Source organism: Perca fluviatilis, chromosome 6 (genome assembly GCF_010015445.1).
Source record: "Perca fluviatilis chromosome 6, GENO_Pfluv_1.0, whole genome shotgun sequence".
Taxonomy (NCBI): Eukaryota; Metazoa; Chordata; class Actinopteri; order Perciformes; family Percidae; genus Perca; species Perca fluviatilis.
Genome location: NC_053117.1, coordinates 42,980,249 through 42,995,248, shown reverse-complemented (window position 1 = coordinate 42,995,248; position 15,000 = coordinate 42,980,249). Strand labels below are relative to the sequence as shown.

Here is a 15,000-nt window from a genome sequence, read left to right as displayed (position 1 = left end):
ACTGATCAAACACACCGAGCCCTGGTCCCTGGACTTTGAGTTTGTTCTTAACATAAATAAAAGTTTAATGAATGAATGAATGAACAACACACAGCACACACACACACACACACACACACACACACACACACACACACACACACACACACACACACACACACACCAGTTGTGCGTTTAATGGTCTAATCATTGGACTTGTAGCCGTTATATTGTTGGCTCGTTTACTTTAGAATAAAACATCAGATTTTATAAACTACATGTGTTTTGTGTGCATGCGTGTGTGTGCGCGCGCGTGTGTGTGTGTGTGTGTGTGTGTGTGTGTGTGTGTGTGTGTGTGTGTGTGTGTGTGTGTAGCCTACTGTACCTCTCTGTGAGGACGAAGCCGTTGTCCACCATGACAGGAACTTTCTGCATCGGGTTCAACTTTGTGAATTCTGGAGTCCTGTTCTCTCCTGCACACAAATCAGTGTAAATAAAAAAGCTTAAACCAAACTCCATTCAGAAACCACGCAGTTTAACGGTCCCTGACTAACTAAAAGCTTTTCATACATTCCGAGAGACAAGAGCTTTCCTCAGTTCGGCATCATCATTACATCACAGTAAACTGACTCTGCCACATTTTCCAGCTTCAATGTTTAAGTAAACCCAACTTTCTGCCACTTAAACACCGCGCTGGACGTCAAGATAAATGCCTGAATCAAACTCGTAAACTCTGCATTTAACTGAACCACGGCGCTTTTTTGTGTTTAATTATGCGCCGAATGTATCAGAAGAACATGCCAATTTAAACTATCCTTGTAATTTTATATTAAATAAAAATGTTTGGAAAATCTCACAAGAAACCCTTAAAGCGGTCAGATTTCTAATGGAGTTTGGTTAGCCGCGATAAGCACTCTTATGTGGGTCAAAGTTCTCCAGGGCAGATGTCAGGGCCAACGAAGCTTCTAAAAGTAGAAATACAGAGACTTTAAACTGCTAACTGACCGCAGCACTAGCCGGTTAGTTAGTCAGCCCGTTAGTTAGCCCGGTTAGTCGGTTAGCTGCTGACCTTTGCGCAGCGCCACGGTGCGGACCGTGTGCGGGATGTTGGTGCAGCCGAGCAGGATGTGGATCGCGCGGCAGGGCTGCGACAGGAGGTCCAGGTACACCTCCAACAACCGGGCTGCCATGGACACGGGACTCGGGTTTTAACGGGTAAAAAGAAGACCGATAAGAGAACAAACAGCTGCTGCTTCTCCTCCTCTGTGTGTGTGTGTGTGTGTGTGTGTGTGTGCGTTTGTGTGTGTGTCTACAGTGTGTTAGCGGCTCCGCTGCGCCGCTGAAGGCCGCTCAGCACACTGCAGCAGAAGGGGTCTTCAACAGGGGGTCCGGGGCCCCTAGGGGGGTCCTCAGAGTCACTGGATGGGGCCAGCAAAGTAAGGTAGCCATCTACAGATCCAGGTAATACTAAAAAGCTGAAGGAGAGAAGAGGAAAACACAGTTTAGATACAAAAACTACTACAATAACATGATAACTTTAATTATTTCTACATGTGTTCTTTATATTTATTACATGGCTTGGTTGAATTCTAATGAAGAATGCGGTCTGTTATTTCTTGATAACAGACCGCTGCTAAGGATAACAGACCGTTGCCATCCATAGCAGAGCGTTGCCATGGACGCAGTTCTGTTCACTCTGGAGGACAGCTATCAATCAATCCGCTGAAAGAAGTCCGGATAATTTAGCCTATCAGCTGTGGCAAAAAGTGGGGAAACGTGGAGCAACTTCTGTCCTCCAAGCAATGACAGCAGATCTGATGAGCGTCTATCACTAGCATCTTTCTATACCGTCTATGATCGCTAGCTACGCAGTAACAGCCGTAGGGACAACAACGCTAATTAGTTAGCTTACATTGCAACTTGTTTAACGTTAACTTACAGGTGTGTCAACATGCAGCGGCTGTGCAAAAAGGAAACGAGATAAATGAGGACATAAACGTCCACATAAATATTCCCAAAGAAGCCATTCACCATGTCTCACTTCACCGTCAACAGAAATGTTCAGTTTACTGTAAATTAGAGCAGCCGATAGCCCGCTAGCTAGCCCGCTAGCTAGCCCGCTAGCTCACTACAACGCTTCAGCTAATGTTGGGTCAATTCCTGCAGTGATTAAAACAGCAGCTGGGTCATTTGTCCACCACGGCAGCACCCCATAAAATATACGGCTACTACCCCAGCCCGTAAGGTGGTGTTGAGTAATCAACGAAGGGCTGCATTAAAAAGCTAGAGTATACGTTGCTATGGACGCAGGATTCCAACCGTAGAGACGGAACGGACTATTTTCTCTAGTGGAAGCAATACAATCGTATTTAAATCAATAAAATCCCATTTAAATCAATATTTTGTCAAGTTATTAGTCAAATTATTGATTTATTTGGTAAGTAGCCATGTAATAAGCGGAATAATAAGAGCTTGTTATAAAGCAAAAACATCTGATCAAAACAAATATCCCCAACCCCCCTGGCGGGGGGGTTTTGTCCCCCCCCCCCCCTCTCTCTCCTTTCTTTTTTTTTTTTTTTTTTTTTTTTTTTCCTTTTTTTTTTTTTTTTTTTTTTTTTTTTTTTTTTTTTTTTTTTTTTTTTTTTTTTTTTTTTTTTTTTTTCTTTCCCCCCTTTCCCACCAAACTCACTTATCAATTTGAACACATTAGGATAAGCGTCCACACAACTCGAAAAATATAACTCGGAATAGCAATCTAATTAGACCAATGTAGTCTATTATAAAATTCGGCATACACCCCAGCTCAATATTCCAGCTTCATGTTGACTTTTACAACCAGTTCTCAGTTCCAACAATCAGCTACCGTAATAAACCAGAGGAGGACGGAACAGGAGCAAAGAAGCGTTAAATAAATGTCGAAATGAGCAGCTGTCCTTCTGGAAAGAAGAGAGGTCGAAGTACATCCTTACTGCTGATGTTAAACACACAAGTTTAAATAAAACGCCATCAGTTGAAAGCGGAACGAAAAGAGTTCTTACTTCCACCGTCGGACCTTAATGAGTGTGACAGCCAGCGGAAGTAAACAAGGCTGCTGGCCGTAGCGTTAGCTGCATGCTGCTGTTGAATGAGCTGGAAGACGGTATTGTAGTCGTAGAGCAGATGATTCTTTCAGCTGGAACTAAGCAACAATGTCTTCAGTTGAGTGTTTGAGAGAGTTTGTCACCGAGCGACTAACTGCTGCTGCTGAAGAAATATTCCGAGTTGTTGAAAAAACTATCGTCGAGTACGAGGAAGAGATCGCTCGGCAGCGCAGACTGTTGGATGGCGTTTGGAGACCAGAAATCAGGTTACACAGGATAGGTGAGTTTAACCGCTACTATTTGAATCACGGTTCTATATACCAGACACCAGAAGAACGAGGAGATGAAAATGAATTTGAATGTAGTTCTGAATAAGAGTTTTTAGAAGTTTGACAGATATTTACAAATGCAAACTTCCGGGATTAATACCTCATCAGCGAAACGTTATTAAATCACATATGCTGTTTCTTTTACACCGTAGTACGTAGACAGCGAGTTCTCAGTCTCTGTTTGTGCCTGGCTCTGCCTGAGGTTTCTGCCTCTTTACAGAAAGTTTGTTCCACCGTGGTAAAGTTGGTTTTATATTGGACGTTGGATATTCAACATTCAAAAAATCTATAATGCAGCAAACCTTTTGACCTGTCCATCTTTGAGCAAGGGGGTAAGAGAGCATCCGAAAAGTGGTCCTCCTCCTATGGAGAGGTTCATAGGCTAACAACCCAGACAGCCAGATGGATTTGGGCCAGGTCTTCATTAGCATTGGGCACAGATCCGCTAAACGGACCTGGGCCGGGCTCCTTCTTTCCAACGGCCCAATACCGAAACAGGTTGGAATTAGAGATCTGAGCCACAACTGGCCCAGTACAGTTATTAATGCTTGTGGCCTGGATCTTGCCCAGATCCACGACTCATATTTTACATCAGGGGCTCATCTGGTCCTGGTCTGATTCATATTTAGGCTATCAAAAAAAGAAGGCCAAAAAAAAAAAAAAAAAAAAAAAAAAAGTTTGAAAAAAAAAAAAAAAAAAGCAAAAACAACGTACTAGATTTTTGTGTGGGGGGGCCAACAAAAACAAAAATCTTAAAAAAATAAAAAACAAAAAAAAAAAATTATTTTTTAAAAAAAAAATATATTTTTTTTGTTTTAATATTTTTTTTTTTTTTTTTTTTTTTTTTTTAATTAAAAAAAAAAAAAAAAACAAAAAAAAATTAAAATCTTAAGTTTTACATATGAATAATCCAAAACAAAAAGTCATGCCAACTTATTATCTTTGGTTCAGATAACTAACTTTCATATGTTGTCCCAACTAATGTTTTGTTTAAATAATTTAACTTTCATACATACACAAACTTAACATCTTAAGTTTTACATACTAAATAATTCAAAATAAAGTCATGTCAACTAATTATCTTTTGTTCAGATAATTAACTTTCATATTAATACAAACTTAAAATGTTGAGCTCCATACATTAAGAATTCAAAATTATTTTGTAATGATAAACAAAGACACTTCAATTAACATGTTTATTTTAAACAAACAGTTATAAAAACGTTACTTGTAAGATTCTCAACCTGAATGAAGATTAAGTACTTCAGCTCCATCTTAAGTGCTAAAACTGGCTTACTTACTCTGCCTCAACTGCAACAGGTTATTCCACTTTTAAAACAAGTTAAATATTCACAAGAAACATTGGCAAGACAATGGTCTCTTCGAACACAACTGTACGTCTCTTTGAGGGATCACAAAACATGCCCATATCTTAAAACTGCAGACAATCACGGTGAAAATGTAACGTGGGAATTATAGAATACGCCATATTATTTAGAAGATGTCGATACATACCCTTCTCATTCCGTCGTGCTGTAACGCTGTTCGGACGGCTCCAGCGGCACAGGCCAGAACCTGCAGGTGACTGGTTCCAGTAATCCTACTCTCCAATAAGTGACAAAATAACACCAACATAGCCTATTTACATGTTGTGATTTATTGTCATAAGGCTGTAAAAAACAACGTAACAAGACACAGCCGTCTTCTAACTGTAAACAAACCGGGAACTATATTCTCAGGCGGAAGAATATAGTACTTGGGCGGAGTGATATGCTCGCAGCAAGCCTGTCTGAGAATATAGTCCCGGTTTGTTTACTGTTAGAAGACGGCTGTGTCATGTTACGTTGTTTTTGTACACGCCATAACGCACTCACAAACCACAAATGTAAATGGGAACATGTTAGCGTATTTTGTCACTTTGTCACAATTTGGAGCAGTAGGCTAGTTGGAACCAGTCACCTGCAGGATCTGTGCTAGGCTAGCTAATGCTGGAGCCGTCAGACAGCCGTTACAGCACGACGGAGATGAGAAGGGTATGTATCGACTTGACTTACTCTGGGGGTTACGGTGAATAAGCTAAATTCCCATAAGTCGGCGGTTCCTTTAAGATAGGCTTACTTACTATGCCTCATAAGCATGTTATTTCACTTTTAAAAACAAGTTATACAGTATATACACAAGAAACATTGGCAAGACAACAGTCTCTTCCAACACCTGTACTTCTCACTGAGGGATCACAACTGCGGTGCAAATGTAATTTGGGCAATTTAAAATAGGCTTGCTTACTCTGCCTCAACAACATGTTACTCAACTTCATAACTGTACTTCTCTTTGAGTGATCACAAAACAGGCAGGCCAACATCTCAAAAAACCCTGACAATAACAGTGCAAACATGTGGGCAACTCTAAAACAAAGTTTTTGAAAGGTCTCTAAGGCCGATTAGGCCAGCCATAATGACAACAACTTACAGTAAGAGCTTGGTTTTCAAGCTCCTGACACGCTGTGAGCAACTGGCAGAAAGTTCCATGAAGATGTGCTGAATAGCTTCAAAAGTGTACTTGAGTTCTTTTGGAAACTCCATGTTCAAGGCATAGAGCAGGCCGAAAAGGTAGGCAAATGCAGTGGGGAGGTCTGGAAGATCTGTGAGGACAATGGCCTCCTCCAACACAATGTCAATACTGTTGACTGTGGGCTGCAAGGTAGGTGCATCATCTACGAAAACAGTCAGGATACCCATCTTGACACCTCTGGTCTGCCCATCTACTGCATCCGTGTCCTGTTAAAAGAAGACACAATCAAACAGTATGTGAATTATGTTGTCATCTTGCTTATTACTAATGCAATACAAGTTGGATTAAGGGCCATAAAAAGGTGTCGCCACAGGTTGCAGATGTCTGCGTGGAGCCTCCGCACAAGTGTACAACGGCCTTAAGCTGTCAGCATTTTAACCATTGGGTTTAATCCAGCTACTAGCTAACGGTAACGTAGCGTCCCGTGCAGCAATGCTTCTGGGAAAAAAAGTCAGGCACCGAAATGAGAAACTGAAATTTTCGTTCTTATCGGTCCCGTTACTACCGTTTACGTCTGAACCGGTGCCCTATTTCGAACTCAACCCTAGTTTTAACCCTTGTGTTGACTTAGGGTCAAATTGACCCGTTTTCAATTTTTGTTTTATATCAGAAAATATTGGACGTAGAAATAAGCACAGAAAATGTAAAGAAGAAAAATGTTACAATTTAAAACTGAAAAAGCAAAAAAAACAAAAGGCGTAAAAAAAAGTGTTTTCAAGGTTGACAGGAAGACCGCACAACATTTTAATAACCCTTTTAGATCCTGATCGTTTAACTATATTATTTAACAAGATGAAGGATTTTAGTCACAAGTCTGGCTCTGGAGTGTAACTGCAAACATTGTAACTAGGGATGTTGTGATCCAATCTGAACTTATTTCTTCAGTGTTTCCCATACATTCATCTATATTTAACAGCCCAGAACAATAAAACTACAAACCGATTATTTTTGGAGCTCGCAGTCTCTCTTAGACACATAAAGGGTGACTTTATTCAGTTTTTTGGCTGGCCATGCTGTACTCACCAGGCATTTCAGGAAGAGCTTCTCTGCTGTGTCACGGACAAATATGGGTAGACCTTCAAGACAAGTTTTCTTTCGATGCAGTGCAATATCAGATGTCTGAAAATCAGGAAAAAAAAAAGACCAACAGACTTTATTTAGAGCAGTGAATATAGGGCCTATTTACAGAGTTAGACTGCAGTCGTGATTTCACCATGGTATCTGTTGACAAATACAAGAACTTTAGGTTATGTTACAATTTAAGAAACCTAGACAATGTATAACAGATAGGGCTGCACGATATTGGAAATAACTGACATTGCAATATTTTTTCCCGTGCGATATACTGTATATTGCAATTTGAAAAAATACTGTAATTTTTACATGATGACATGAATGGCTCGAATATTCTCAAATTATAGGGTAACTTTGTAGGGGAGTGCATCTGAAAATAAAATAAAAATAACTATTTTCTTATTTGACCCACTCTTAAACATTAATGCTTTACAAAACACAAAAGCAAGAGAGTGCTGTGACTCTCGTCTGAAATGAGGTAGTTAAATACACTGGTTGACTCCACATGTAACCATTGTATTCATCCTATTCAATCCAGGCTAAACTCAACAATGGCATGCATGTTGCTTTTTCTAAAATAAGGGTTCCTGATGTGGCTCCCATCCTGTTCCTCGCTCATTTTCAGGTTGTGGCCGATAACTAGCTGGCCTGCTTTGTTCGTTTGATTAATTTATCAACATTGACTGGAGGTCGCAGATGAGTGCCGTATTCACCGTAACCCCAGAGTTAGAATGTCGATGCATACCCTTCTCATTTCCTGTAGGAACGCTGTCCGGACGGCTCCAGACATTAGCTCCGCACAGATCCTGCAGGTAACTGGTTCCAACTAGCCTACTGCTCCAAATTGAGACAAAGTGACAATAACGCCAACATGGTCTTATTTACATTTTCTGATTTGGTCATTAGCGGCATAAAACAACGTAGACACAGCCGTCTTCTAACAGTAAACAAACCGGGAACTATATTCTCAGACAGGCTTGCTGCGGCATATCACTCCCCCAAGTACAATATTCTTCCGCCTGAAAATATACTGTAGTTCCCGGTTTGTTTATGGTTAGAAGATGGCTGTGTCTCATGTTACGTTGTTTTTTGTACACGCTGTCACTCTATAAATCACAACATGTAAATAGGAACATGTTGGAGTTATTTTGTCACTTATTGGGAGCAGTAGGATTACTGGAACCATTCACCTGCATGATCTGTGCTGGCCTGATGCCGCTGGAGACGTCAGACAGCGTTACAGCACGCACGGAGATGAGAAGGGTATGTATCGACTTGTCTAACTCTGGGGGTTACGGTGAATAAGCTAAAGTCCCAATAAGTCGGCATGTTCCTTTAAGGCTAACTATAATAGCTATTGCTTGGCTGGTAGCATATTTCTGGCAACTTTGCGGTGCAAAATGGCTAGGAGACGTCGTGATAACATTGTTTAGGTGCTTATTTTGTCTTTTCTACAGAGACACACGGAGAGCCTCAGTTCCTGTAACAAACCCCGTTGAACTAACGCTACGTCACATACATACACCGCTACCACATGGCCACCTGCCTTAAAGGGGAAGGGTTGGCTAGTAACAATCATGTAAAATGAGAACCGTGCTTCTTTTCTATCAAGCAGCAATAAAAAGTTGTAGCGTTAATATCACATGTCCTGCGATGTGACTATTGCACACGCATTATGCGATGTCGAACGATGAAACAAAAATATCGTGCAGCCCTAGCAGATATTCAGACAAAATACACATTGTAGATTTCAAGGAAAAAAAACCATGTAGAACAACAGTGTGATTTAAGTGCACGTTCCTAGTAACTAATAATCAGCTGAATTACTGCTCTAGCCAACAGACCACACAACGTTAAAATAAAAATGTCCCTCCCTTTGATGTTTAACTAGCAGCAAACACAAAATAAATACCCTGGACCTTGCAGAATTTCTTACAAAACTAAATTTCACAGTTAAGTCTACCTGTTCATCAAGCCTATCCAAGAGATTTTCCATGTGTTGACCACAGGCTCCCCTCCTGTACGGTACAGCTTAAGCAGTCTAGGACAGTACTCATCTAAGGCTGCTCGTAAAGGTCCCCAACAGGTCTTTAGTAGTGACGACGTTGAACTCCCCTACAAATCTGTAGAAGTCAAAAGAAAAACAAAACAGTCACAAAACATATAATGATTGAGTTTGTAGTGATAGTAGATACACTTATACCATAAAATAATTGAACTCAAATAGTTCACAATCTAATTAGGTTTAACAGTCTAATCTATACTCTGAATAAGCCAATGGATGGCCCTGTGGCCATCTTGACAGCTTTGAAAAGCAATCAAACTAAATATTTTATTTTTAAATCTGTCTTGCCTGTTCTGTCAGAAAAGAGCAGGCCATCTCTCCTGGATTTCCAAGACCATGGGCTCCACCTCCACGATTTCCTTTCTCCTAAGGGAGAATGTGAGGTCCATCTTCTGTCTGATTACTTCCATGTCTTTTTCCCCTTCTTTTCATTTCACCCACCAGGACACATCTCTGGTCTTCTAGTGTCTCATCATTGTAGTTTTCTGGATGATCAGGAACATGATTGACTTCACCTCGCTTGCTTTGTTTTTCAAGGAAAACCTACCCTCATCAACTTCGGCATCCCCTCCCTCTTTTCGGTTTACACTGACCTCATTACATCCAGCCTGGCGAGAGAACGGTAGTTTCCAAGCTTGTACTCTGATGCTTGTTGTCCAACCATCGTATCCTGTGCCAGCTACCAGGCTCCTTAAAGGCACGGATGTTTGTTGGACAAGTTCAGAGGCAACCGATACTATTTGATATTTCTCTCGGTAGGCTTTCAGAGCAAATATTTCTTGTGCCAGCTTGTCTAGAATTTCCATTTTCATGTCTCTCGTTACACTTAGACCTTGCCCAGTTTTTTTCATAAATGTCATTGCCCTTACGGAGCTTTAACTCCACATCATATGAGAAAGAGGGGGACCACAAACGGAGAAGGCCACTCTGAAATGTTTCGCATGAAGGCGCAATAATTGAAGATGAGCTGTGGGAGGAGGCTGGTGAACTGATGCTGGCTGTATCAAGGGAAGAGATGGAGGATGAATGGGATGGTGTTGCGGATTCATCAATATTCCAAATAATGTGCAAGACAGCCTTTTCTGGTGGCAACTCTGCAATGTCCATCAGGTTACACACTGCGTTCCCAAAATCTGGGTCTTCATACTGTACAGCAAATTCACCGCCAAGTTCAAGTTTTTCTCGAGAGTACATCTTTTAGTTCCTCCAAAGATTCAGGGTCTTCGGCCAGCTGGACTTTCCGGATAAGTTTAGGATTTATGTGTACTCGCGAGTAACAAAGCCTGTGAGGACAAACAGAAAAAGAAAATGTGCAGGACCATTAACTTAACTGTAAGAACACTTATCTGGATTTTAAGTTATAAAAGAAACAAGTTGAACTTACAATAAGCAACAGCTGCCAAGATTCCACTTAAAAACCCATAAACCTCTGTCTTTTGTTACCGTTTTGCTTTAGATAATCCCAACAGCAGAAACTAGTACACCAGAGCACATACCATTTTGTCAATGCAGCAGGCACATCCTGGGGTCACCATTAACTTTCCAGCAACTGGGTATGCAGCCAAAGGGTGGTAATCATTCAAAGCCTCTGGATCCAGGATTTCAATGTCTGTACTGCTGTCAGTTACTTGGTAAGACCTGTAATGTTCGATGAACCAAGAGGAGAGCTTTGTACTGACAAAGGACACTTTCTCAAAGTTGACCACAATGTTCAGTATCTTGTAGAAATCTGGCAGTCCACTGCATTGCCCAGCAGAAATTTATCATGCCCTTTACATACCGAGTCCCATAGAAATGAACATCTTTGGCAAGGGACACAGAATCTTGATGTGGATACTTCTTTTCAATTACATTCCTCAGTTTTTCTTCCAACGATGAGGTTTTTAACTATGTCAACATTGCCAATGTACAGTTTGGTTTGAAACAGATTTTGGCAATCAAGGTAGTATACCATCATTTGTTGATGTTTACAAGAGAGTGTAAGAAGCACATTCTTGAAATTGAGAACATCATGCACACACTTTTTGAAAAAGTTATGCTTTGACTCAAATCGCATAGTCCACAAGTCCACTAAAGGTCCAAAGCAGCGTATGAGATGTACATAATGTTCAATAAAGTGATGTTTAATGGCCGAACTTAAAGTCAGGGAAGGTATCAATAAGCAGATTCGATGGTCAAATATTTTTACTCTGCAAGTAACACAGTATTTCCTCAGATAGCGTTGTAGAGACAACAATCTTCAACAATCTCTTTAAGGTCCATCAATATTTCCCATGAGGGCTCCTGTTCCGAATACTGCTCCCAATCATAGAGAGGCAGCAAACGTAAAAATGTCCAATTTTCATGCCGCGTGCCACTGATTCTTCCGTTTTCAAAGCTGGCCCTTGTAATTTGTTGTGGCTTGTTGACCTTATCAGAATATGTGTATGGGAAATGTTTTATGCGGCTATTCAGTCCATCAAATGTAATAAATCCTTTTCTAATCAGTTCTTTCAGACACAAACATAACTCTACTGGAATAACCCCTTCAAAGAAGTCATGTAAAATATCTGGAGGAAATCCAGTAATTGGATGGAAGTAAGACAAATGCTTACTCAGTACACATGCCCTTTTAACACCGTTTACACTTTGTTTATCACTTGACTCAAGCTCCTCCACAAATATGTTGTGCTGTTGTACAGTTCTTAGTTGAAAATTCCTTGCCTCGACAGTTGCAATTTGGTCTCGACTAAGACAACAAAATCTGCAAAATTTTTCAACATTGAAAGATTCATGAAAGCCTGCAAGGCTGTGGGCCCCAAGGTTGTCTGCACAGACACAAAAAACTGTTCCCTTTACAAACGTATCTAGAACCTCAACAAACACACCATCCCTTTCGAGAGACTGTATATCCTTGATCAGTGGATAAAGAAATGCATCATACCCAAACCGTTTAACATCAACACTCTTTCCAAGAGCAGCCAGCTGAATTAATGGCAGGGAAGAGCGAAACTTTGCTGGTAAATTGAGCACAACCCAATAGACTGCAGTAATCTTATGAATTTTTCTGGATGTCCCCAATGGGTTACATACTTCGAAATCATCAATGTACAGTCCTACAGAAATACTTGTCTCTTGCACACCAAAAAGTTTGTTTTCTTTGAAGTACACGCCATCTTGAAAGGACCCGTATTGACCAGGTTTATCTACTTTAATAAACACTAACTTGTCTAAAAAATCTGACCGTCCAAGTAAATTCTCTAGAACCTGAATGATTGAAACATACACAAATGTATTTATGTGTTGTGCTATAATGCGTATATTCAGTTGGTTCAATTACAGGAAAGTGCTGTTTAAAATAGAGATTTCTCCTGTGATTAGTGGACAGCGCACCTTTTGCCTCAGTAGTCAAAATAAGTGGATTGGTTTGGAATATAGAATCATTAATTTCTTTAACAACACAATCATCTATTTCAATACTATGTTTAGTAAACACTTCTTTGATTTTTTGAAGGGAATGAACTTTAGAAAAGTGCAGAATATCATTAAATTCTTCAACGATTTTCTGTAAAGCACTTTTGGAGACATGCAATACTGATTGCATACACAGAAAAAGAGATGCAATTTTATGCTCAAGAGTCTCAGCTTCTACATATTCTTCCCCACCGTTGTTACTTGAACCACTTTGTGATGCCTCCACCTCAACAAAGTTATCTAATGGTTGGTCAACGATATGAGTGTCAATGGCACAGGTTTCATTTTCAGAATGCACTCTTAGACAAGTTCTAATGTCCTTCGTGATTCTTGTGCTTTCTGCTTCTGTGTGAACTGAAGGTTTTAAGATTGTTAGTTTTAAACTCAAACCGCAGGAAGGGGCAATGCACAGTGTGTTGATTTTTTAAATGATGTCCCAGATGAGTGAAAATGTAAGCCAGTACAAGTTTCTTTAAATTCACATAACTCACAGAAAAGAAGATGTCACCTGCCTTCTTACAGTCCTGCAATGTGATCTGGTAGTGGGGGATTTTAACGCGGCTAGGTGTTTTGAAGGTACACACACAGTCACTGTAGATACAGGGCCAGTGAGATCCTCTTCTGTGTCAGAGTCTATGGTGCCTCAATAGATCTTCTTGACTTGAGCTCAGAAAACCGCAGAACCCACACTTCATAGGATAACTGCAATGAGAATTAAAAGGCAAATTAATGTATTTACTTTAATGGATCTGTAAAACAAGTAATCCAGAACAACAAAGTGTTATAAATAGCACAATTATATTGTTGGTTTATTAAATTTAAGCAGTAAAAATGTACAATGCTTAATATGTTTGTACCTGCTGTTTAGTTCAAATACCAACAGTCTATACCCAGCCTTTAATAAAGGTTGTAATGCTTTATTTTAGTTTATCTAGTTGAAAGAGCTTATTTTTATTTGAATGGTCATTTTGGAGTCTGTAATTAGTGGTGCTGAGAACTAAAAAAGGTGTTCCTAATATTTTCTTCATCCCATTTAATTTTGGGCTGCTTGTACAGCTACGACAAACACTTCAGTTACAGTCTATTAAATTCTTTGTATTAAGGAGGTATTTGATAATACTTCGTGACAACACATCACATAATATAGAGTCAAAAATGACCATTACAATAAATTAACACCTCTCTAAATCATATTCAACCAAAACTGAACCCTGATATATGTGTGTACCTTATAAACAAATGAGTATTATAGATATAAATGCACAACTCTGCATGTGAACATACCTACCTCAAGCTTAACAATAGAGGGTTGTGGTTGGTAGAACCTTAGTAAACCTCGGTGGGACTGACCACAGAGCAGCATGCAGGACAACTGCAGTTAGAAAAAAGCATTTAGATATAAACAAATTAGTTGTTTACATTTTGTGAGGAATATGCCGGATCAACATTGTAGATGTAAAAATGCACAAATGTATTAAACACTGTGTGGGGACATGTGTGGTATACAGTAGACTCAGTTGTCAGTTTATTATTAGGGGTACACCAAGGGTTAAACTAATTCAGTGTCATACAACAGCTCTGAAATAAATCCATCCTTCATGAGTTTCTGAACTGAATCTCTATTGTTCTTAGTTACTATACACTGAGAAGGGTTACACATATTTAATTTGTCCTATACACATATATAAATATACGCGTTAACAAAATATTAAGAACACCTTTCAGTATGAGCCAGGCCCAGTACAGTTAACTAGCACCATAAACGGGCTTCAAATACACCAAAAAATAAAAAACCTCTTCAAAACAGATTAAATAAACTGATCACCATACCTATCAAGGAAAGGTTTTAATGCAGAGCCATTGTATTACTTTGCATTACTTTTGTTTGTGTACCTAAAAATACCTAAATTCTAAAGTGATTGTAACATAACCAGCAAATGCCTTGTGGCACACCTTACATACAACACTTAGACTGTATATACACTATGCCAATGTATATGCTTTATCAATTGCTTTAGTGATTATTCATCCCCGTTCTGCTTTTTGCTTGAGAAAGCAGCGGGATAACGGAGCCCGGTGATCGGCACATCTGGGTAAGTAAAGTAGTTGAACGTGCATGTTGGATGTTTCCATTCACATACCCTGCAACAGTGAAGCAACACCGACACTGTAATACACAACTCTGTCTCTCGTTCGCTTTTATAACGTTAACTGAACCTGTCGTGGTCTTACAGCTTCGCTGTTTCATTCAGTGTGACTGGACTTGTATACGGATCCGCTTTGCTGTGTTAACTGTTAACGTACACCTCACTTAATGTTACCTCCGACCAATTGCCCGCAGCCCACCGTCCAAGTTGACCGATCTCTAGCCAGACCTTCAGACACTTTCTAAGCCGACGAAGCTAACGTTAGCTGTTACTAGCATGGTGCGAGACGTTTCCTTTCAACA

General features: G+C 39.9%; 1 protein-coding gene across 1 annotated transcript in view; it reads right to left on the bottom strand.

Annotated features, from left to right (window-relative positions):
• The window catches only part of LOC120561116 (glutathione S-transferase theta-1-like), a 4,461-nt gene extending 3,135 nt beyond the window's left edge, over positions 1–1,326 (bottom strand). The window contains exons 1-2 of the mRNA XM_039804066.1: positions 1,049–1,326; positions 365–452 (exon numbers count right to left, since the gene is read on the bottom strand). Of these exons, the coding sequence (XP_039660000.1) occupies positions 365–452; positions 1,049–1,169 (209 nt within the window). The 5' untranslated portion in view covers positions 1,170–1,326. The remainder of the gene's footprint in view (positions 1–364; positions 453–1,048) is intronic.
• Positions 1,327–15,000: the final 13,674 nt, after the last annotated feature.